At 48.1% G+C, this 24,915-nt stretch overlaps 1 protein-coding gene across 6 annotated transcripts in view; it reads left to right on the plus strand.

The window, feature by feature from the left end:
- Whrn (whirlin) overlaps positions 1-24,915 on the plus strand; it is a 91,158-nt gene that overhangs the window by 8,476 nt on the left and 57,767 nt on the right. For all 6 annotated transcript variants that reach the window (XM_008833491.2, XM_017798266.2, XM_008833492.2 and 3 more), the window contains exon 2: positions 17,380-17,598. In XM_008833491.2, coding sequence (XP_008831713.1) covers positions 17,380-17,598 — 219 coding nt within the window. The remainder of the gene's footprint in view (positions 1-17,379; positions 17,599-24,915) is intronic.

The raw sequence follows: 24,915 nt of genomic DNA on the forward strand, positions 1-24,915 counted from the left end.
AAAGGGGCGTTTGTAAATACTCTGAGGCTAGTGCAGCCTTGTTCATTTACAAATGTTAGCTTTAAGCCTGAGAGTTAGTAAGCTACCCAAGCAAGCCCTGCTTGCTTCAGGCTCTAACAACATTTATCCACACACAGACTTGCTCAGAGTGGCTGGGATATAGCTCAGTTGGTAGAGTGCTTGGCTAGCATGTATGAGGTCCTGACTTTGATCGCCAGCACCACATGAACTAGATATGTGTGGAGTACACACCTAAAACCTCAGCAATGGGGAGGTTGAGGCAAGAGGATCAGAAGTTCAAGGTCATCCTTGGCTACATAAAACCCTATGTGAAAAATAAATAAGACTTGTCCAGAGAGCTGGGCTTACCCTGACCTCCTTATTACATGTTTAAAGCACAGTTCCAGATGTGCAAGGTCACCTGATACATTGCAAAGTCCAAGGAAGGGAGGTCTGTAGATGGATTTGGAGGTGGACCTGGATTCACCTGATAGTGTTTCTTGGCAGTGGCCTTGGGCAGGCACCCTTGACTCTCTGTTACTTGGACATCCCCAGCATTGAACCTAATTCATGGTCCTCACAAACATCGCTGTCCTTATGTCATTGCATATGGAAAGTTTGAAAAATCTGGCTGTGGAGGTCCCACTGGAAGCAATGTAGTGAGAAATTGAAAATCCTCTAGTGTGCTTGCTTAGTTTTATTTTTTTTTTTTAAGTGTTATTGGAACAAAACAGGGAGACTTGGGGCCTCTGGTTGTTGCTGTTTGAATTGCAGAGTCATCTGCTCAATGAAGTCAACATCCCCACATTTCTTTAAAAATGTAATCGCTCCTACCTGGCTTTTGGTATATGCAATTTTGCTTTATAGCCTCAATAAAGCTAGGCAGATGAATGGAACTGGGTGTCTCCACCTGCCTTCTGATTTTCTGTGAGACCTTAAATAACAGGAGGCTGACTAGACAGATGCATGGTCTAGTAGCTAGTAGCCCAGAGTGTGACAGCATTGATACAGACTGTCCTCAGCATCTTTCCCTGATGGGCTCCCCAGGGGCTCTCATGAGGATGGAATGGAGGAGGCTGCTATTTCCAGAGCCTATTAAAGCAATTAATGCAGGTGAGAGTTTGATTTGATAACTTGGGCTTTTGCACTTAGGGGACAAAAAAAAACCCCAAAAAACAACAACAAAAAAACAACCCAAACCCTTGTAATTTATTTGAAGCACATCTAAAATGGTATGCTAGAACTCTTTAAGAAATGGGGTCCAGCATTTAAGAAATGCTAGAACTGATTAAGAAATGGGGTCCAGTTTTCAGAAGTTTTGCAAGATGAAACTCAGAAGCTAAGAGAGGGGCTTCCTGTCTCCCCCATTCTTCTGGCCCCTGAAGCAGGGTAGCTTCCTGTGTTGTGTCTAGACCCAACTTGCTGTTTTCTGTCCTTTCATTTCTTTCCTCCTTGCTCTTGATACCAACATCCTCTTAACTCTCTTTTCTCTTCCAGGAGCCCCAAACTCTTACCAGAATTCCCCCATTCTTAAGCCTCTTTCTCCAAGACTTCTCCCAGTCTTGAGATTTAAAGTCACTTCCAAAGTCAACACCTTCTAAGGTCTCCCCCAAAATGTCTGTATTTCTACCTGTTTTCTAGTTCTGTTGGCCCCGATACTCTTCTCCTTCTGCCCTCAGTTCATGCCATGCCACCCATTAGTAGCCTTGCCTGCCCTTTCTCTCCGGTTTCCTTTGGGGATGGCTCCAGAGTCTGTACAGTGCGAGTGTCCAAGCCAGACCCTATCCAGGGCATCTCAGACCACACTTCTTACCATTGCTGCTGCCCTCCTCACAGTCTGTCTGTCTTCTCCATCTTCCATTCTTCTCAAGCCTCTCCCCGCAGAGAACTCTGCTCCTGAACTGGGGGATCACAGGGCAAGAGCCAGACTCTTCAACTTGCACTTCTGGCTCCCTGTAATCTCATCCACCCTTATCTACAGACAGTTTTCTCCTCTAGCTGGTCCCCAAATGGAATCCACACATGGCCAAACAGCACAGTCTCCTTTCAAACAAGACTTTGATTCTCGCCACCTGTGGATACCCACAGTTACCATTAATTAGGCCAGGCCTCAGTTCATCCCCCCATAGAGTTGTCTGTCCCCTGCCGTTGCTCCGCCTGTGGGAAACCTCCATGTCCTGCCCTCTCCTCCCTCAGTGTAGTAGCTAGCTGCACTCCTGCCATAACATGATAGCATATTTCCTACTGTGTTCTTTGTTGATCATAAAAGGATGGTAACCTTGACATTGAATGAGAACTCACAGGGAGCCAGCATCAGTATTGATACTGACTTCACTATCAACCATTTAAAGTTCACAGTAGCCCTTGGAAAGAGTTTGTCATGTGCGTATTGTCACAGACACAGGTGACCTCATCTCATTGTGTGTGTGTGGAGAGGGGGTGTCCCTCGCTCTGTAGAGAGCAGGGCTGCCCCTGGCTGCTGTGAAAAGTTGGCAGTTAACCACCCCATCACAGATGGGACAAGTTCAAAGACAGAGCCAGGTTGTAAATCCTAGTTTTGTTGACCCAAGGGAAAGCAAAGAGAGGAGATAGCAGCACACCCTTCTACACTAAAACTGATGAGGACCAGGGAGACAGCTCAGCTGGTAAGGGTGCTTGCCACTAAGCCTGACAACCTGAGTTTGAACCCACAAGGTAGAAGGAGAAAACTGACTTCTGAAAGTTGTCCTCTGGCTTCCACTCGTGCCGCTACCTATACACACAAAACAAATCAATGTAAAAAAAATTGTTACGGGGGCTGGAGAGATGGCTTAGTAGTTAAAAACACTGGCTGTTCTTGAAGAAGACCCGGGTTTGAATCCCAGCACCCACATGGCAGCTAACAACTTGTCTATAACTCCAGTTCCAGGGGATCCAACAGTCTCTTCTGTCCTCCGTGGGCATTGCATGGCACGGGTGCACTTACCTACATGCAGGCAATATGCATATGCATAAAATAAAAATAATAAATAAAATATTTAAATTTTTTCAAATAAAAGAGCGTGAGCCATCATGCGCAGGCAAGTCCCTGAACTTTTCTGTTTCGTTTTCCTCACCTCTGTCCATGGGTACTGGTGGCTGTGCAGATAATGCATTAGAACACTGGGTGCATTTGTTAATCTGAACAAGTAAAGATTGCTTGCTATGTTCACAGGGCTGTGTTAGGGGTCTATGACCTGCCAGACAGCATTCCTCCTGGCTACAAAGGTACAAAGTAGATACACACTCACATACACACTCACACACACACACACACACACACACACACACACACACACACGATGCTTATCATTCATAGTACACCAGTGTTGCTGACATTGAGGCTGCTGTGAACCATCAGGAGCTTCATGTGCACCTCACAAGACTCTTTCACACTCCTGAGGGAGAGGACACTGGCAATCATAAGAGGAAGTGACCAGCTACTGGCACATGGAAGAGAGGAAGCAGGGCCAGGATTTGAACCTGGGTCTGGCTGTTGCCAAAGCATATGTTCACTGATATGGCTCTGAGCTACACCTAACAAAAGCAGGTGAAAAGCCCCCACAGTGCTGGCTAGAGGAGGGCTAGATGACCATGACCTCAACCCTGCCCACCCTGCATTAGAATCATCTCATTGTATACACATTCTCTGACATCGTTTGCATGGCTACCAGAATAAGATCAGAAGGCTAGGGCCTCAAGGGAAGGGTTGCCTCAAGTGCCTGTGAAAAGCTGATGGTCATCAGCTTGAACTTGGTCAAGTCCAAGTTCATAGAAAAACATGAAAGAAGAATCTGCCTAGGCCCTTGAACTAAAATGCATGTGTATTCGTTGATAGATAAAAAGTAGCTGTATGACGAATAGGGTTGATCAGGAGAAAGCAGAGTTTATTAGCAAGGAAACACATGGGACAGATTCCCTTCCAGGCAGGGAAAATGTCTGCCCAGGTCATGAGCTGGGGTCTTTTAAAAAGGGAGGCTTCTGCTTCCTGCAGAAGGCAGGAAGAGGTATTCTTTTTAAAGTTGGGGGGGGGGAGTGGGAGAGCCAGACTGTTAAAACCTGTCCTCTTTAGAGATCAAAGGGGAAGCCTGCTATGTTGGCCAAACTGTGGAGAAAAGTCTGCTTCTCTTGACTTCAAAGACCAGGGTGCTTATCAGCTCGGTTCCCTTTTCTCAGGAGCATGAGAAGTCCTTGAGATCCTGTCGGTGAGAGGGCAGGGCTATCTGAACGTTAACATTCGTGTGTTCATGTGTTCGTGTGTGTGTGTGTGTGTGTGTGTGTGTGTGTGTGTGTGTGTAGGCCTGTTCCTCTCTGTATTATTTAAATGACCGGAAATATAGTGGTTCAGTTTAAAAACAATTTGCAGGACTATAAGTGGCTCAGTGTTTAAAAAAGCTTACCTGGATGTCTGATGGCTTGTGTGAATTCCTGAGACCCATATAAAGATGGAAGGAGAGAAAGGACTTTATAAACTTGTCCTCTGACCTCCACATGCATGCCCTATACACACACGGTAATAATAATAAAGAATTTTTTTTAATAGCAAGATAAAAAAACATAAAGAAAAAAGCAGAGATCATAGAATTGAGGATAATCCCATCTTTCCAGAAGTGATCTTTCTGGTAATTTGACTCCTGTGTTTCCGGTCCCCTGCGTGCACCTTGCTGTTGGGAGTCTGCACATCTGCCTGTCTGAACACAGTTGTCTCGCATGCTGCCCTAGCCATGCAGTGCATCAGGACGGTTTGCCACCTTGATAAATGTTTCTAGAACATGATTTTTAATGATCACATAATGTAGCGGAGAGCTGCGTGCTTTATCTGACTAACCTCTTCTTGTTGGACAGTTTGTTTCTTCAGCATTATCTGTATTGCCCTTTCCACATCATCGCACATTCATCTTTAAACACATCGCTAAGAATTCCTGGCGCTGTCTCTCTGGAGGTGGTGGTAGCTCAGGGGAGAGGCAGAATTTTAAGGTTTTTGATAACTATGGCCAAACTGCTCTTGGAAAGGAAATTTTTTTTTGATAGTTCCTCCTACCCATATTAGCAGTGTGTCAGAGCCCTTATTTCTCCCCAGTTTGACCCATGCTGGATATTGTATTTCTTTTTCATTTTCCCAATCAGGTAGACAAAACACTATCCTATTTGAATATGTCTAGGTGAAGAAGTGAGTTGAACTCTTTCACCGTCTGTGTTTTGTGGATGTGGATATGTGTTTATGGTTTTTGATGTGTAATTTCTTATGCTATTCCCTGTCTAGTTAATCACAAGTTTTATATTCAGTGTCATCAAATCTATCAATCTTTTCCTTTCTGACATCTGCTAGGTTGGTTTTTAAAAAATTGTTGATCATCCACTTTGAATTTACCTTCCTCAGGCTGAAGTTGAGTTTAATTGGAAGCTGGTTGCTTTTTTAAGGGCGAAAGGTCAGAAAGCCATGAGGGCTAGAGATTAGCAAGTCTGGGAGGATAATCAACCTATTGCCCGATGGATCTGTATGCTTTGGATATTGATCCTGGGCCATAAAACACTCCATTGCAAACCCGTTGAGACTCATCTTGAGTGATGAGTCCTAGAGCCTCGTTAGCTCTTCCTTAAAGAGAAAGGGGGAAAAAGGAATAAAAAGACAAAATTTAAAAGAACATTTGTAAAGCAATTTACTTAAATTATAAGGAACTAAAAGTCCGCCTCAGTGGGTAATTGAAGAATTGCATTTAAAAGGATTCCATATCTTTCTAGAATCTGTTCTGTCTTCATCTTGGGAGTTGTTTGTCATTTAGCTTTCGCTTCCTTGCAAATTTCTTGCGGCATTACTTGAAGGTCAAGGTGTCTTCCCTCCCATACACACTTTTTTGAGTATTGATGCTTTCCCCCCTCTTTTCAGACAACACAGTTGTGATCCACTAAGTCATTAGAGGCTTTTAGATGTCAGGGCTCTGTCCCAGTCTCTGGGATGGGTGTTCCTGGGACTAGAGTGAAATTTCCTCTTTCACATGGTGACTGGAGAAGGTCAAAGATTTAAAGAGGGAAGGAATGAGCCCTTGATTTTTTAAATCCAACTTTGTGAGGCTCTAATGAAAGGCAGCTTTCTTTTATGTTTTTATTAGCATATGTTAATTATACATAATAATGGGTTTCATTATGATATTTTCATACACGTCTCTAATGTATTTGCTCATATTCATCCCAGTACTCTCTCTAGTCCACTCCCTCTGATCCCCTTCCTCTTCCCACCTAGTCCTCTGCTTTCATGCCTTTTGTGTGGGTGTGACTCAGTGAGTCTCTTCAGGGTTGCTTACAGGAGTATGGGTGAGGGGTTGTTTGCCAGAGCACAGGCAACTTACCAGTAGCTACAGGTCCCTTCCCCCTGCAACCATTAACAGCCTAAGATCCCCAGGGAGGGAGGGGCCTCATGAGCCCTTTGAAAAGCAAATTTCAAAAGCTTTAAAGAAGCTGGTCATGGTCCACTCCTGTCACCTCCTGGTGGGCCTTCATTCCTGTACCACCACACTTCCTGTGCCTGTGTCCATACTTCCTGTGCCTGGAATCATCTGTTTCCATGCAGTTTTCCTAACTGTATGCTGTTTGAGGATGCTTGCAGTGAGCTGGGTTTCAGGAAGGGTCCTGGAGGGCTCCCACCAGTGCCCTGCTGGGGTGGGTGTTTTCCCCAGGGTTATAGCAGCTCAACTAGGCAATGTGGCTGTACAGAGCTGGAGGAGATGGTGATGGCAGGCGGATGTTGGTGGTGCTGCAGAAAGTCATAATTGTTGAATAGTATATTTCTACCATACCACTACCCACATAAGCCATTGTTTCAAAAGAATACAGAAATGACAATTTGGACTGCTGTGTAAGGGGGTACTTAGAAAGGATGTGTGTTTCCCGACCAAACTCTAAAGCTGCACTGGATTTCTGGGGAGTGAGGAGGGAGAGGTGGGAGAGGACAGCAGTTACTCTGGAAGTTTCTCTGCCTCCTGCTGCACAAATCCTAGAGATGTGTTGAGAGTTCAGTATATGTGTTCATCCACTCGATGACTGTTCTGGAGCATCTACCGCAGACTGGTGAGAGGTAGCACGCTTTCTAGACTTCATTGTTTAATTACTTATTTCATCACATGTTTATAATTAATATTCCTATATATGTAGGTCAAGAAATAGTAAGTGACTTAAACTGACAAAGTTCATTGTTAAAAAGGCAGTGGGGGCAGAGACTGTCTGGAGAGATGGCTCAGCAGTTAAGACCACTGGCTACTCTTGCAGAGGACCTGGGTTTGACTCCCAGCACCCACATGGTGGCTAACAACCATTCATAACTCCAGTTGTAGAGGAATCCAACACCCTCTTCTGGCCTTCATGGGCACTGTACAACAAGGTGCACTTACATACATGCAAGCATAACGGTCATACATATAAAATAAAAATAAATAAATAAAAATGTGAAAAAGGCAGTAGGGGATGTGTTTGGAGAGATGGGTCAGTGGTTAAAAGCACATACTACTCTTATAGCAGACCCAAGTTTAGTTTCCAGCATCCATGCTGGATGGCTCACAATTGCCTGTAACTCCAGCTCCAGAGGGATCTGATGCAGCTGGCCTCCATAGGCACCTGCACTCACATGCGTGCGCACATGCACACCCGCATACACACATACATACATATATACACAGAATTAAAAATAATCTTAAGAAAAGCAGGATCAGAAATGAAATTATGGGGCTGAGAAGATGGCTCGGTGGATAAGCACAGAGCTGCACTCGAGTCCTCAGAACCTGTGGAAAAGCACAGTAGTGCCTGTGTGTAATCTCAGCACTTCTACAGCAAGGTGAAGCGGACACAGGAGCCTCCCCAGAAGTTAGTCTGGCACACGCAGCAGTGAACACCAGAAAAGAGATCGCGTCTTAAGAACAAGATGGAAGGGGAGGACCAACACCTGAGGCTGTCCTCTGACCTCTATGTGCATGCCATGGCACATGGGTACCCCCATTCTCATGAATATATGTGCATCATACACACATATACACACGTTTGTTAGACGTACAAAAGAAATGACATTAGAATATGTGTGTGTTTCATCTTTGAATTGAATTCTGAATTTCTAAAATCAAGACAGAGAAATTAGTATTCGAGTGCCTATAGACCTAGCACTCAGAGTAAAGGCGGGAAGACCATACCCCTAAGATCAAGCCAGAACAAGTTTCTGCCTTTCAGTCTGTTAAGAAAAGCATATATAAAATAATCATCTGTAGTAAGGGTGTGGAGACATCAGCTCGCAGGGACAGGAGCCACATGTGTAGAAACCCGAAGTAGAAAAGAGCCCAGAGCACCTGATACTGTGAGAAAGCTCAGGTGACTGGCAGGGGCCAAGGCTGTCAGGGGGCAGGGCTGGTGCAGGCCTGAGGTGCATGCAGGGAGAGGAAGCTTGCATGCGTCCTCTGTGGCTACTGGGAAGGAACCGGGGCCACTTATATTCCAAAAGGACTCTGAGAGAGGAGGCTGGAGGCCCCTGCCATTAGAGGTCATTATCACTGAGGAAAATGGTAAAAGACAGTGTTTGTTAGGGGCTTTTATTGCTCGTGACATTGAAATATGCTGCTGGGGCAAAGTCCACACTGCCAATGCTGTCCTTTTTCAAAGCAAGTTGAATAGTGATGCCTTTGCAGGTGTCATGTGGCCATCCCCCCAGCACCAGCTTAGAGCTCAGGAGCCTAAGGGCTCCTGCTGGTTTGCAGCCTGTAAGTCTCAAGCCTCTCCTACCCTTAAACCGTCCCCTGTCTGTCAAGGGACAAGGTGTAGGGTAGGCCTTGTTACCTGAACCCTCTTGAACTGCTGGTTAGAGGGCTGAGGGGAGAGGAGGAGCAGGAGTTTGGAGAGTCCTAGAATCATATGCAAGCCCTACCTCTTACTCTCTTTGTGACCTTGCCTAAGACACGTGACCACAAAGGCTCTTTCCTCATTTGTGAAAAGTGAAGACTAGAACATGGTTTGCTATTGCTGCCCCCTGAAGGTAGCCATAGGAATCACAGCAGGCAGAGAGGCCAGACCCCGGGGACATCTTCCCAGAGACTGGTTGTCTGTGAATAAAGATACTCAGCTCAGAGAATTAGATGCATGTGTGGTACAAGGCTGTACTTATCACATCGCAATCATGTTGTTATGGAAAAGTCAGAGACCAACAGCCGAAGTCAGGTGAGGAGACGAAGTTTAATTTGACACTAGCAGGACTGACACCACAAATAAAGGAATCAGACCTCGTGTTCATGTTTTGGGAGCTTTTATACTCATGTGTGGGGAAATGCAAACAAAAGGCAAAACAGCACATAGGGGACAATTAAGTAAAAGGTACATGTGATAATTAAGCAAGGCAGCACATGGCCACAAAGGTTACAGGAATGTGAAAACTTTGGAAAACAAAGACTTCCATCCTGGGCAACCATGGAGGCAGGATGGGAGATTCCTGCTTACCTCCCCCAGACCTGTCTCTTAAGAGTTTTCCTGTTGCAAAGTTCTTAATTACCATCACATTGCAAAAGCTTTCCACCTCCACAATAATATCACAAATGTCTGTACTGGCAAGAAATGAGAACCCAAATGTCCGGAGATGGGAAGTAAGAGCTCCATGATGGTGAGTCTTCACTTGCAGTACGAAAACAGAGGCGTTTCATGTCATCGAATTGGTCAGGAAAGAACCTCAAAATAATTTTCATCTAAAGAAAATAGAGCTGCACATGGTGGTGGACACCTACAATCCCAGCACTTGGGAGGTAGAGGCAGGAGGCCTAAGACTTTAAGACTAGCCTCAGCTCCATAGTGAGTTTCAGGTCAGCTTGGGCTACATGAGACTGTCTCAACACACTGGGGTCAGTGAATGATGGATGAATGAATGGATGGATGATAGAGTATAAAATTTCCATTATGAACCAATTTGTGACTCCGAAGATGGTTTTGTTGCTGTTTGTTTTCCTTTTTGGAGTGCTAAGGTTGAAGCCAGGGCCTTGAGCATCTAGACAAGTGGTCTGCCACCAAGCCATATCCCAGCCCCAGAAGGCAGCATTGTCTAAGTCCATAGATGGCTTTACAGTATTTCTAGACTGAGTCAGGAAGGACAGACAGCAAAGTGGAACTCGGGGTTCTTTATTAGAATGATTCCTGACCCTTTGAGCTCCTACCAATGTCCCAGGTACTGAATACTTTGTTTTACTTTGTTTCAGTGTGTGTAGAGGAGATGGGGTATGCATGTGTGTATACATGTATTGCAGGTGTGCTGGCCCATGTATACCTGTGGTGGTCAGAGGTCAATGTCTGTCTGGTGTCTCTCTCATTCTCTCTGCACCTGGAGCACATTGGTTCAGCTAGACTGGCTGGCCAGCAAATCCCTTGCTTCTGCATCTCTGGATGCTAGGGATCTACATTAAGGTCCTCAAGCTTGTAGAACAAGCACTTTACCTACTCAGCCATCTCCCTAGCCCCCGAAAATTTTATGTATTGATTCATTGAACTTTCTGTGACATAGTAGCGCTGTTGCCCCATCTTATGTCTGGGAGGCTGGATATGGTTAGATGGCTACAGGTGACAGAGCTAGAATGGATCCCTGACCTGTCTCTAGAGGTGTGTCTCTTGCCACTCCTGCTGCTCTGTCCATATTCTAAAGGTCTAAGTGTTTTATACCCACATTAATGTGGAGAAAGTTGGGCTGGTGACCTTGTTCTGTGACTCTAAGTCTAATGCATTGCTCTGTCCGTTCCTAATTTGAACAGGTTCCTAGGGGCTCCTGACAATATAGAAAGCTCATTAAATGTCATGATGGATGGAATGAAATATGAGTGGGTAGATGGATGCATGGATGCATGGATGGGTGGACAGAAGGATAGATGGATGGATGGACAGAAGGATGGATGAACAGAAAGATGTCTTCTATGTCATGCCATCTGCCGGGTCAGATCGGGACTGCTCTGATCTGAGCTACAGAATGCAGGGAAGCCCCTGGGTCAAGTTTTTCCAGCAACCCATAATAACAATGTTGCGAACCTAGCGTTCTGGTGACTTCCCTTACTTGCAGTGGGCCCCCCCAGATTGCACAGTTTTGAGGGAGTAGAGTGGCAATCTTCAATTTGCACCATGGAAATGGAAGGACAGAGAAGTATGGTGATTTGCATGAGCATCCACAGCTAATATGCAGCTGAGTGAGGCTGGGCCCAGGGTTGCTGTAGTGGGAGATGGGTGGGGTTTCCAGAGGCCAGCAATACACACTGGCGTGGGATGTTCATGCTTCTTACTACTTGCAAGCGACTGTCTGTGAGAGCAAGTCCTCTTGGAGGGGTATCTTGTCTTCAGATGTCTTTGAAATCCCAAATTGGGGCGTGCCTCTTGCTATGAATAGCCTGCTGGTTTTTGCTGAACCCCTCTTGGCCCTGCCAGCTGGTAGGATAAATCAGAGTCCCAGGTCCAGACCAAGTTCAAGGATATTATGGGTCAGTGACCTGGTAACAACACTATCTAGCAATTCTGAGTGTTCACTCTCAGAATGGGGAAACTGAAGACAGTTTTCCAAGCCCTGCCTACTTGCCTGTCTAATGTCTGTTCCCTGTGTCCCCAATATCCTGACCTCTCTCCTGTCATGGATATCTATGCTACAGCCCTGAGTTAGACAGATTCCAAAGCTCCATTTGGGCAGGATCTTAGTCACAAAGTCCAGCCTACTCACTGCCAAATGGCAAAGCCAAGACCCCACAAAAGTAGGAAGCAGCCTCAGCTCCCCAATAAGCCAGCTTATGGCAGGGATGAGCCTGGCTCTCTGTCTCACTAGCCTGAGGTCTTTGCAGTTTTCCCTTCTTCCCAAGGCCATTCAGAGCACTGCTGAGAGAGGTACAGTGACTGGCCTGGCATACCTGACCATGAGTGAAACCTCATTGTCCCCAGATGGCCTCAACTACAGGGGTCGAGGTAGCAGTATGGAAGGCTGGCAGAGTGGCTGTCCCCAGCTGCCCTTCAGAATGAATCCTGCATTTACTGACACCCTTTGAGATGAGCCATGGTTGTTCATAAAACTGAGGAGATGGAAGGTGGCAACTGACTTCACAGAGACTTCCCATCTGACACTTGTGTCTTCAGTTGATTAAAGAGGGTGGCACGTGTCTCCCTCAGATTCTAGTGGGCCAAGGCTGTGTTCCTACAGTGCTTAGCCACTGAAAGTGCTGGCTCAGGCCTCTTGGTTCCTTCAGCTTTGCCAAGAAAATACAGTAAGCCTCAGAGGATACTGACAGTCTTGCCCTCCATGACCCACCTAAAGCCACATTTATCCTCAAAGAAGAGTCAATACCGGAAGTTCCTTAATGGTCTGAGCTGATGTAGCTGGCCTTCCAGGGGAGAAAATGAGGTTCAGAAGGTCAGGCACTTGCTCGGGGCTGGCCCCCTGTGTTCTGAGCAGTGTCCTGACCTGTGTTCCTTCTGTCCCTTCCCCTCTCAGGTTTTTAGGACTGTTTCTGTAAAATATAGGGACAGGCAGACTGGAGAGTTGAGTGACCTCTGAGCCAGGCACTTCAGGCTGTACCTTTGCAGCACCAGCTCTCCATGGAGTTCTCATTAAAGGCATTAACCTCCTCTCTTTCTCAAGGTTGCTGCTCGCCTATTTATAGAGCTGACCAAGAGGAGTCGACCAGTTGCCTGCAAGAAAGAATACAAATGATGCTCACGTGGCCTGCCTGCTCTTCCCTTGCTTTCCTTTCTCACTCCTCAGACGGTGCTTCTCTGTGGTTTCCTTCTCCATGGAAACTCCTATGAGGAGGGACCTCTGCCATCTGCTGAGCACCTACTGTGTGCAGAGGCCCTGGATTTCATGCCCACAGTCTCATTTGGCCCATGTCACCCTGGAGGGTATGTCCCTCCCCCCATTTATGCATAATGCTGTCCTCTCAGCAGAGTGTGAGTTGACACCTGCCAGCCTGAGCAGTCTACATGTGCCTCCCATTGTTGTCCCTGTTCCCACCTCAGCAAACCCTCCAGGGGACACGACTACACAGTGGTGCCTGTAGAGGCTATGATTTCTGTGGGGTCCTGTTTATGGTCTCACCCAGTCAGGTTAGACCGTTCTCACCATTTTGGAAGTGTCATAGGGACATATGGTGTAGCAGAGGCACTGCTTTACCCCATTGGATGCACGTATCATGAATGCCTACTGTGTGCTGGATGATGCCTTGTCTGTCACCAGACTGCAGGCATCATTAGGACCTACTATGCTACCTCTGCCTTATCCCTCACGAGAACCTACTGTGTACCAGGAGATGCTTTGTCTCCTAAGGCACAAGTATCATGAGGACCTACTATGTGTCCCACAATGCCTGCCATTCACCTAACCCAAGTATTGTGAGAATTTGCTGTGCCCCTGATAATACCTATCTTGCCAAACTTAAGTGTCACGAGGGCCTACTGTGTGCCAGGCAGTGCATGGTCCCTTGCTACCCTTTATGCTTTGTTCCTTTTAGGTCTAGCACACAGTAGGTTTTTCGGTTGGTCCTTGAAGGGTGAATGGCAGAGCTTAGTGCCTAGGAAGAGACAGGCTAGTCAGAACAGCATTGGAGCAGAGGAACTTTGTCCTCATGGAACAGGGAGCATCAGATGGGAAAAAGAGTCAAGGAGGGTGTGGCGGCCTCAATTTCTGATGTCACCTGTGTCCTGAGACTCATTGTTCATTTTGCTGAACAGAGGTTTGGTTGTCTCTACTGTTCTGCCAGGGGAGCCTCAGGGAATGCTCGAGAACACTGTAAATCTTTCCCTGCTCTTCATCTCAAGAATTCTTTTTAGAAGCAGAGTTTTGGAGAGCTGCCATGCTCTCGTTAACTCTCCACCAGTGGCATGGAGAGCCAGGCGCCTCCACTTGCCCTTCCCCCTCTGGGAGAGGTCACTTGGTGGAGCCCTCTGGCAACCAGGACCCCTTGCTGTTGAAAGAAGCCTTAGCTTTCATCCCAACTGCCCCTTGAGTGCTGTGAAGTTCATAGAACCCAGAGCATCAGATTGAAGCCAGCCAGCCACTTGGTATCCCCCCTTTTAGAGATATTAGTCTTTCTTCATATTGAAAGCAGTGAACTTTCATTGGAACATTTGGAAAACACTGCAAAAAAAAAAAAAAAAAGGAAAAGCAAAATGCCAGCCACCTGCAGTTCCACACCAGAGGGAGGAACTGGGAACACACACAGGCTCACTCTTCTGTTTTGTTTTTCTTACATGATCTTTCTCCTGACGTAACTACTGAGATCATGTTGGAACCATGATTTGTAGCCTGTCAACCCCACTTAACATTAAAATGTATCACGTGCATGGCTTTGCAAACCCTCTGTCAGTATGGTTTTCATGGCATCATCCAAGTCCAATACCTATCGAAACCATCACTGAATCAGACCGGCCTCTGTTGTGGGGTGCATTGTCAGCTGGGGCTGCTGAAGTAGAATACCACAGAGTGGGTGGCTTATGCTGTAGGAATTGATTTGCTTAGTTTCTTAAGGCTAGAGCCTGAGACAGCATGCCAGTGTGAATCAGGTGAGCGTCCAGGCTTGCAAAGGGCCACTTTGTTCTTAGGTCCTGTGTAGAGGAGAGTGAGTCAGTCTCTGTCTCTCTGTGTCTCTCTCCCTCCTTCCCTCCTTCCCTCTCTTTCCCTCCCTCTCCCCCCCCTTTCTTCCTGACCTACTAGTCTTGCAAAGCCATTGGTTGCATCCCAAAGGCTCCATCTTCATGACCTCATCCTCCTGTGATCACTTCCCAGAGACATCTTCAGGGAAATAGGGCTTCATGTCTGATTTTGGGAGGAGATACACACGATCTCTAATCTGAGATGTTTGCTGTTAATCCAGTGTGAAGTGACTGTCTTCCTAAGTATGTGCCTTCCTCTCCACTACAGGTGCCTTATGGGAAAGCAGTATGGGTGATCTCGGCTTCTACACTAGAGTGTAAAGTTTGACTTACTGTTCGGTGTGTTACTCATGCCTGTACTGGAAAATTATACGGCAAAGGTGGTGTCTATACTTGGAATTAATAGCAGTATGAAAGGAAGCTCTTACTATCTGTGTGAGTAGAGAGTTCCTGCCTTTCTTCATCTGAGTAACAGATCCCTTTCCACCCTCATGGTGGGGTTCCATGACGGTACATGCCAGGGGTGGAGCAGCGTGTTTGCCACACCTAGATCCTTTGTAAGTGTTCAGCTGTTGTCATCAATGTTTTTGTTTTTGACTCTTTTTTTATTTCTTTTTTTATGTGTATAAATGTTTTGCCTGCATGTATGTATGTAAGTGTACCCATGTATGCAGTGCCTGTGGAAGCCAGATGAGGGTGTCAGATCTCCTCAAACTGGAGTTAAGAATGGGTGTTAGCTGGCCATGTGGGTGCCAGGAACCAAATCCAGGTCCTCTGTAAGAACAGCCAGTGTTCTTTACCACTGAGCCATCACTCCTGCCCATGTTTTGCTCTGTTGTATAGTTTTTTATTGGGATCTTAAGACCACTGTCAAGTTCAATGATTAAAAAGGCTCACAAGGTTTAGCACACATGTCTGTTCCCAAGAATCTATGACAACTTGGTACCAGAATCTGCCAATGCTCACAACCTGTTTGTAAAATGGTATGGGGCTGGTGGGGTGGTTCAGTGGGTAAAGGCACTTACTGTCGAGCCTGACATCCTGAATTTGATCACTGGGACCCACATGGTGGCAGGGTAGAACTGACTTCCACAAGTTGTCTTCTGACCTCCACACATGCACCATGGCACACATGTACCATGGCACACATGCACACACTCCTCACCCACATACACACATACACACACACACACACACACACACACACTCACATGCACATACAAATATAATAAAAATTTTAATGATGTACCATTTGCATATAACCAGCCCACATGTTTTGTAGACTTTAAATTATCTCTAGAAGAGTTCTTTTTTTAATATTTTATTTATTATTTATTCTATGTGTATGCGTGTGTTGCGTGCATGTAGGTAAGCGCACCCATGTTGTGCAATGTCTGTGAAGGACAGAAGAGGCTATCGGAGCCCCTGGAACTGGAGTTATGGACAGTTGTTAGCTGCCATGTGGGTTCTGGGATTCGAACCCGGGTCTTCTGCAAGAACAACCAGTGTTCTTAACCGCTGAGCCATCTCTCCAGCCCTCTAGAAGATTTCTTATGCCCAATACAAGTTAATGCTGTGTGAATAGCTGCTATGCTACGTATTTAGAGACTAACGACTAGAAAAAGTCTGTACATGTTTGGGACAGATGCAGATTTAAAAAATTAAATGTGTGTATGTATGTGTGTGTGCATGTTCACATGTTTGTAGGTGGGTGTGCACAGATGTATGTGTACATGTACATAAAGGCCCTAAGTTGATGTCAGGTGTGTTTCTCGGTGACTCTATTTATTGAGGCAGGGTCTCTCAAGTCAACCCAGAGCTTGTGAATCTGCTAGTCTAGCCAGCCAGCTTGCCCTGGGATGCCTGTCTCTGCTCCTGAGGGCTGAGATAACAGGAGAATGCCACATGTGCCTAGCTTTTATGAGAGTTCTAGGGATTTGAACTCTGGTCCTCATATTTGCACAGTAAGTGCTTTTATCCACTGAGCCATCTCCCCAACTCCCAAGATGCAACTTTTAGAAAATACTTTTGATCTATTGTTGGTTGAATCTGTGGATGGTAAACTAGATATGGGGGGGGTGCTAACTGACCTTGAATTCATGACTCATCTTTATTATGAACAGCTACAAAGGAAAATGAACATGGAGGAGAGGTGGGGATAGACACTGGTGAAGTCCAGAGGTGGTCCAAGCTTCCTAGAGCCCTCTCAAAGTGTCACCCAGGTCATGCATCCATTCCTTCAGCATCAAGATGTGACAACATGTGTGCAATACCATTTCTGGGAAGTGCATTAGACCACACTCAAGGTTTACTGGGAGCCAGTCACATAGACACTTCTGTGGTACCCCCATTCCAGATTGCAGAAGGGGACTAGGTGTTCGACTTAACCACATTATGTGATGAGCAGTGTGCACGGTGAGCTTCTGTACTGAGAATACTCCAAAGCTACTAGACCCCAAACACCAGTATCTGGCCAGCCCCCAATGCAGGCCTTCTAAGCATAAGCCTCAGGCCTCCTGGCTTCACTTTTCTGCACGAGTATCCCGAGAGTTCAAGTTCCTTGTATTTGGACCTCTTTGAATGGGATGACCCTATTTCTACAGGCCAATACTAGGGTTTAGGGTAAAGTCAGGACTTGAGGGCTAGGCTCCTCCTCCACTTGTTGATTCTTGATAGAAGGTGACATCGTGGCAGGGTGGGAGTGCCCCCTTCCCTCTAACTGTGTTTTTCTCTCTCCAGGCTCTCAAGGGCTCCAAGAAGTTGGTGCTATCTGTGTACTCAGCTGGGCGCATCCCTGGGGGCTATGTCACTAACCACATCTATACCTGGGTGGATCCACAAGGCCGTAGCACCTCCCCACCATCCAGCCTGCCCCAGCCCCATGGCAACACCTTGAGACAGCATGAGGGTGACCGAAGGAGTGCCCTGCACCTCCTGCAGAGTGGAGATGAGAAAAAGGTGAGGTCTGGCTGGGACATAAAGGGGGAAAGGGAAGTGGGATTGGGGAGACTTTGAGTTTCCAAGCTCCTTGCACACCCAGGAGTTCCCTTGAGGCTAAAAGGAAGGGCCTGGCTCTGTGGCCATGTCTCCTCAAAGTCCTTCCTAAGGGTTAGAGCTTCCTGCCTGGTTTCTAACCTGTATGGTATGTGTTGGTCTCTGGGTTAAGCTGCCACTGTAAAGTAGCATAAATCCGAGTCCTCTTCCCACAGCAGAGGGGGGGGTGGCATTCTGGTCTGGTGGACAACTCTGCTCTAGGACTTACTATGCGATATAGATTCCTACCATCCACCAGCTCCTAGTGTGTGGTACCTTCTAATGGTTGAAGCTGGGTCACAGCAGGTCCCTGCTCTAGTTCCCCAGGACAGATGAAGAGAGAGCTTGTGGCATGCCTTTATACCTGAACTTTATATACATTGAACTCTGCAGGGGTCCAGACCCAACCGTGGGCAGCTCACAGCCCACATTCTGCTCCTGGAAGAGCTTTGGGCAGTGTGGGTCTTGGGCTAAAAACAACAGAAACAAACTTGGCTGACCCTGTGACTTGGGAATGTACTGGAAGGATATGAGCAGTCCCAGAACTGGAGCTGATGAACCTCGGGGTAAACCTCCAGAAGGACCCCACCCCCCATGACCCAGTGTCCTTCCCCTCAGACTCCTATTCCAAGGAGAGAGTATCTGATTGGCTGGCAGGATGCCTTGGCACCTTGATTGACAGAACCACTAGCACTCTAGCTGGTGGGGGAGGGGTAGTTGCCTAAGGCACCATGGGGTGCTGTAACCTGAGTCCAGACAATAGAGCCTCCTTCTCTTCCAGGAAACGGGCTGTTCCTTATGGAAAAGAAGCGGGGAAAAGATTGAAATGGCCCTTCACCTCTCTGGGTACAGGTGCTCCTGGGACCAAGAATAACTGAGACTCTTCCAGGCAGCTCTCTGCTGTTTCAGGACCTTGATCCTCATAGCCAGGTAGCACTCAGTTTACGTCTTGGGGCCAAGTGCCTTCCCTCAGAGACTCTTGCTCAGCTCTCTTTTTCCTGTCAATAAGACCATAACATTTATTTAATGCAGTTTGTATTCTTTGTTCAAACATCAATATGAAGGACACAGGGAGATGGCAGTGGTTTCTGGGGAGGTAGCACTGCCCTGGTGGCTTACTGGTATGTATGTGGCAACAGCCAGATGGGGATCCCTTGTACCTTTCCACTAAGGAAGCCCCCTCTAGGCCACCTTGAGGGGTGCTGCCCATGACCTGGGCCATGGACAAGACCAGCCTTGCAGTATTTAACAGAGAAGCAGCTTCATCACTTTCTAGAGCCTCTTTCCTGGGCAGGGCCAGAGTTCAGTGCTCTAATTGCTGCTAATCCTGAACTCCCATGGCTGAGCACTCTGCAGGGCTCAAGGCCACCTGCAGGGTATTTGTCATCATTTCCATCTTACTGACCAAGAATCTGAGCCTCAGCACCACAGCAGGTGGGCCCCTCAGCACCTAGGTATGCCTGGCAATGTTATGTCAGAAAAAAAGAAAAAGAAAAAGAGACACGGGCCTGGGAGGCAGCTAGAGAGAGATGGAGGGAAGGGGGCTGAGAGGCAAGATCCCAGAAAGGAACATATGCCAGCAGGATAGGGAAGGCCTGCACCTTTGTCTCTTTTCTACTGTGGCAATACATGCACCACTGACTGGGTAGTTTACAGACAAGACTGATTGGGCTGATGGCTCAAAGGCTGGAAGTCCAGGAGCGTGGAGCCCACATCTGGTGAGGGCTTTGGTACTGGACCACTTTAAGGAACTGCCTTTTTCCACAGCAGCTGCGCCGTTTCATTCCACCCACAGCACTCAAGTTCCCAGTGTCTCCGCCTCCTCATCAGTGTCTGTTGTTTGTCTGCCATCAGTCACCCTAACAAGGGTCAACCTTTTCTTCATCTGTCTTCACTGTGGACCTCTATGTGACACCTTAGCAGAGTGATGACAGTTTCTGCAGGTCACAGCTGGGACAGAGTCCAAGCAAGGCCAGTGCTGTCTAGCTCCAAACCTCCATCTTACCTATCACCCTGTTCCACCACACCAGTGTGAGGTGGTGTGTTTAGGGTGCCTCTGGAGAATCTCCATCCAGAGAAGGACTTGTTCTGGCACATTCCATGAGGTACGTGAAAGGGAGGTTCTCTCCGGTGTAGAGGAGGGAGACCCAGCCTCTTAGAAGGATTGGGGCAGAATTCCTGGAGAAGGCCTGAAGGGGAGGCCTTGAGAGGAAGCGAAAGACAGAGGGGACAGTGTGATGGTGGCACAGAAGTTCGAAAGAGCATCACTGGTCCTGAGTGGTACTGTCTGACTCTGCAGCCCCGGACTGAGATGCCTGCCTGCGAGTGGTACAGGCATGGGAGTATGCTTTCCCCTGGGTACAGACCATAGGAGGAGATGGGCAGACCAGAGTCCAGGTATGCAGAGACTTTCAGCAGCCTCCTGAAAGTGAAAGAGCCCATACTCTTTTAACAAAGGGAAGAAGTAGCCAAGGACAAGCTAAACCATTCTGGAGTTGCTGACTATGTTGCTGGTTCTATATAGCCAAAGAGAACTAAAAGCAGAAACAGACCCTGTACAAAGGTCCCCATCTCTGTTGGCTCTTACCTTCCCCAAGTGCATGTATGCAGGGTGAGGGTTCCTGCATTGAGCCCACTTGTGCCTAGAAGCAACTTGCAGTGGAAAATGGTGTTTATGTCGTTCCAGTCTGGGATGTGCTCAGGCAGAAAGATGGAAGGGCAGGGAGGGTAGCTGCATGGGAGGGAGAGCGAGCGTTACCATGGGCTTTTTAGAGACGAGGGAATGCGCAGGTTTCCAGACCCTTCTCCAAGGCTGGTGTCTTCCTACCCATTGGGGGAGCAGGTTGAGATGAGGACCCCTTTGTTCCTGGATTCTGTGATGCTCAGCCTTGGCCCATGTGGAGCATCCTGGACACTCAGAACTGGGCTCTGGGGTTCTACAAGGCTCTCTGTTGGCCACAGAGCTCATACTCTGTTTCCCTTTTTATTTGAGAGGGGTCGTTCATCCGCTGATAGAGTCCAGCCTCTGGGCTAGCTGTTTACCCCAGGGCTGCAGTTTCAGGATTGCAGTAGAGTGTCATGGCTCAGAGGCCAGAGCTGTGCAGTTCTTGCAGAGGCAGACACCAAGATGGCATCATTAGTCCTGATGAGCGTGAATTGCCCCAGGCCACACTGCTGGTGAATGACTTCTGAGAAGACCTCCTTTCCACTCTGCTTGTCTCCAGTCCTTCAGTGTCCCCTGGCTGTGGCCTTTCAGGGCAGGATTCTGCACAGCGGTAGACTGTAGGCTGCATCACCCACTGCACGAGGTGTCTTAGCATCTGTGACAAGCAGAGCAGCCATTTACTCCCCTATGGGTCATTTGCCTTACTGGGGCCGCCACAGTGTGGCTCCACTGTGGTTTCACTCCACAGCCTCTGTCTGAGATGAGTAGTTAGAGTCTGCAACAGCTGTGCCAAGCCCTCTCTGCTCACAGCTATCCACAGACCTCACAGAGAAGCAGGACTGACCAGCCTAGTACTGAAGGAACAGTGGCTTCCACCTCAGCAGCAGCAAGGTGAAGCCTGCAGAAGGGTTCTAGAACTTTCTAACACTGTGACCTTGAACAAGCCATTTAATGCTGAGTGGCCACCTAAGTATCCTTGTACATTACTGGAGGACCATCCCAGCAGTCTGTTTCAGGGATTAATAACCATGCACATAAGCACAGAGTGAAATGCAGGGCACTTGGTAATTAATTCTAATAACAGCATCAGCTATCAAAAACAGAGGTGGAGTAGGTGCCTTTCATAGTGCTCCCTCTAGAATATTGATCAAATTCCTCTGATGGGCACTAAAGATACCACTGTGAACAACAAAGATGCCCACCATCCAGACAGAGGTGACGCCCTAGTGTGTGGGCAAGATGCAGGGATGCTGGCATACAAATGGTGTGTGGCATACTGTACCAAAGGGGGAAACAACCCAAGGGTGGCTCAGTGCACAGTGGTGTTGGTTTTAGAGGGTACAGGGAAGCTCTCATTAAGAGATGATGGGGCAGTGTCCGTGTGTGTCGCCATCCTATGGGCAAAGGGCTCCCAGGGGACCTTTTTGAAATTACAGAGGACCGAGGCAGAAGGCATCGGTGATCAGCAGTGCCTGGGGAGTCAAAAACAGAAGAAGGACCAGATGTGTGTTAGGTGTCACCTGTCGGCTCAGGGTGCTGCTGGGGGGATGGACTGCAGGAACTAGGGAGGAATCAAGGAGCCCAGACACCCTAATCCTCACCACAGCTCTGAAGGATGGAACGAATTAGGAATGCTTTGGACTGCAGATAACAGAAACTCTGGGTCACAGGAACTTATGCATGAAGGGTGTTTATTACCCTCCTCAGCAGTGTAGGCCAGGTAGCCTGCCAGGCAGGTTGGCCAGGAGGCAGATGTTCCCTGCCTCTTGCTGTTGGCTTTTGCCTTATGACTGCAGAGCTGTAGCCGCTGCACCTACCATTACAGCCTCTCACAGTGTCCAGAACTGTGGATGGAGGAAGCTGTCTCTGTCTTACCTCTCTGTTTTCAGAGTGAATGACTTTTTTCAGAGTGAATCCCTACCAGGTGCCCCCTACCATGTCTCTCAGCTAAAACTGGCTAAGAACCACCTAGGTCCTCTGGAGGGGAAGGAAGTGGTTCAGACTCCTGGGGAAGCTCCTGTGGCTCCCTGGACAGATTCAGGGCTCAAAGCAAGACAGGACAAGAGATGTGTTGGGAAACCCTGTTGTTAGGGTTGTAGTCCTCCATGTCCGGATAGCTCTTAAGGGGCTCGGCACCAAATGGAAGGACTCCCCTTTTCAGCAGGGGGCCTCCTGCTCTCTTCCTGACTTACCTGGAAAGTGCCACCAAGCATGGATGCCTGACCTTATTTGGAACATGACCTTTGGCATAGTTACCTGGAGTAAAAACTACCCCCAGGTTTTTTCTATATGATAATCAGGCATTGCCTGGTAGTTGGACGATAGGAGCCCACTGCCACATGTAAATAAAGCATACTATGAGCACCTATCAGCTGAGGCATTGGCTACTGCCTCCACACTATATTTTCCCTAGTTCTCCCACTGAATAAATGGAGCTGTTTCACTGAGTCTGGAGCTGTTTGCATCGTTGAACCTGCTTCCCCGGAAGGGCTTTCTTCCATCAGTGCTCATTGGCTGTCCTGACCCCGCTCATCGCTTCTGCTCCCCTTGTCCTCGTGGACCGGTGGCCAGCGACCTGCGAGGAGAGGGAGAGACCCCACAGAGATGGCCTCTGAGTAGGCAACCAGCAGAGTGTACCCCAGACTTGTTGCAGGATTCTTATTTTTCCCATAGGGAGGCTGAAGATGGAGAAGTGATGGTACTTGCCCCCAGGTGCCCATCAGTGAAGTACAGAGCCTGGCTTTGAACTCCAGCCCATGTGGAGTCTGGCCCCATCATTTTGCCTCTCAGCGAGGATGGAGCCTCAGGTTCCTCCTCTGGAAAGTGGGTGGCAGAAGCATAGAGTGATGTTAGCTGAGGGAACCACATAGAGTGCTGAACATAAATAGCTGTATGGAAAACACCACCCATCTAGTGACTCTGTTAGTGAGCTGTTTTTACCCTAGTAACACACCCATGGCAGTGATGGTCTTTCTACTTATCAAGAACAGTCATGTTTTCTTTCCTTGTAGATGAATTCTGTTCATGTCAAATGTTAGGTGAATTTCCAGTGTGTGATGGGGACAGATCACCCCGTGCTGATATTACAGTTCTGTGACTGAAACTCTGTTCTTTTCCAACATGGAGAATTTATTGGAGGTAGCCTGGAGGTGGAAGGTATATTTCCATCTCTGGGGTTTAGAGGAGGCTGACACGGGTACCTTTTGCTATTCCAGCATCCCAGGCTTGGCTGCAAATTCTCACCAGCCCCTCTGTTCTCTGCCTGTGGAATCTGTGACTCCTCATGTCCTGAAGCTGGAAGGGCCCACTAGTGTCCTTCTACCTGGAGGTGCCCAGAGAGTGGGGCCTTTGTATAGAGACCTGAGGCAAGACTTTCTGAGGACACAGCATGGGGGCATATCTGTCCTGCCAGGGGACAGTCTTGAAGCTCAAGCCCCTGGTCTGTCCCTAACCAGCCTCACCCCCAAGCTCTCTCTCCCTACCCAGCCTCACCCCAACCCGTCTAAAACACACTTCTCCACTCTATCCCATCTCATGGGGGGGGGTCTCTAGAAGTTTCCTCTTGTTTCTCTCCATCCCTAGGAGTGCTCTGAACCACAGCCTTAGCCTTTTACCACCTCAGGTATCTCCCGTGTCCCATGTCCCCACAAGCTAGCTGGGCCTTCAGCTCCACACACTCCAGCCATATGGAGTCCTCACCTGACCCCAGCAGCTAAGCCCTGGAATACTCATTCCCCCCACCTGGCGCCCCAGCAGCCTGCAAGGCTCTCAGGTGTGTTTCCAGGGGGCCTTCCAGCGGCTGGGCTCCTAGGCCTGGATGTCACCAAGCCAGGGTTTGTGAAAAGGGCCTGCTGAGGGGAGAGTGCTAGGGTAACAGGACACTGCCTGCCTAAGGGCTCCCACCTCCCCTTCTGGAATCTGCAAGCCGAGCCTTGCATGGCAGAGGGACTTTGCAAAGGTGACAAAGGACCTTGAGATTGGGCCTGGGTTATCCACAGTGTTTTTAGAGGAGAGAGGAGGGTGGGGGGTCAGAGGAAAGGCAGCGCCATGCTGGAAATAGAGGGAACCATGGGAAGGTGCTGCTGCTCCCTGAACCTGGAAACAGGAACATGCCCCTACCCCTGCCCCTCCAGAGGGAAGTCCCCCAATTCCTTACTGCTGACTGTAGTGCTTGTAGTGCTGAGGTACCAGCACCAATGCTAATGAGGGAATCAGGGACCAGGGACCTGGTGAGGGAGGAGTGGGCTGTGTGGCTGTCACAGCAGAGGCCTGGCAGGTCCCCTGGGGAGCTCTGGAGCTGCCAGCAAATGTCCTGTGGAGGCTGGGATTGCGCTGGACTCTGGGCAAGAACAGGTCCTCAGGAGGGTATCTCTGGGTGCCATAGCCCCCTTGGCTCAGGCAGTTCCCAGGAAGGAGCTCATAGTGAGTCCTCAATGGCTTAACACCCACAGCCCTCATCCCAGGGGATCTTCTGCATCTTCCCAGGTCACCATGTGACCCACGCTCCCACTCATGGTTTTCAGTTTTCTTCCCCTCCATGCTGTCAGGAATGTCTCCAGGGACCCTGTCACATTCTT

Source organism: Nannospalax galili, unplaced genomic scaffold (assembly GCF_000622305.1).
Source record: "Nannospalax galili isolate Female #2095 unplaced genomic scaffold, S.galili_v1.0 scaffold34, whole genome shotgun sequence".
Lineage (NCBI taxonomy): Eukaryota > Metazoa > Chordata > Mammalia > Rodentia > Spalacidae > Nannospalax > Nannospalax galili.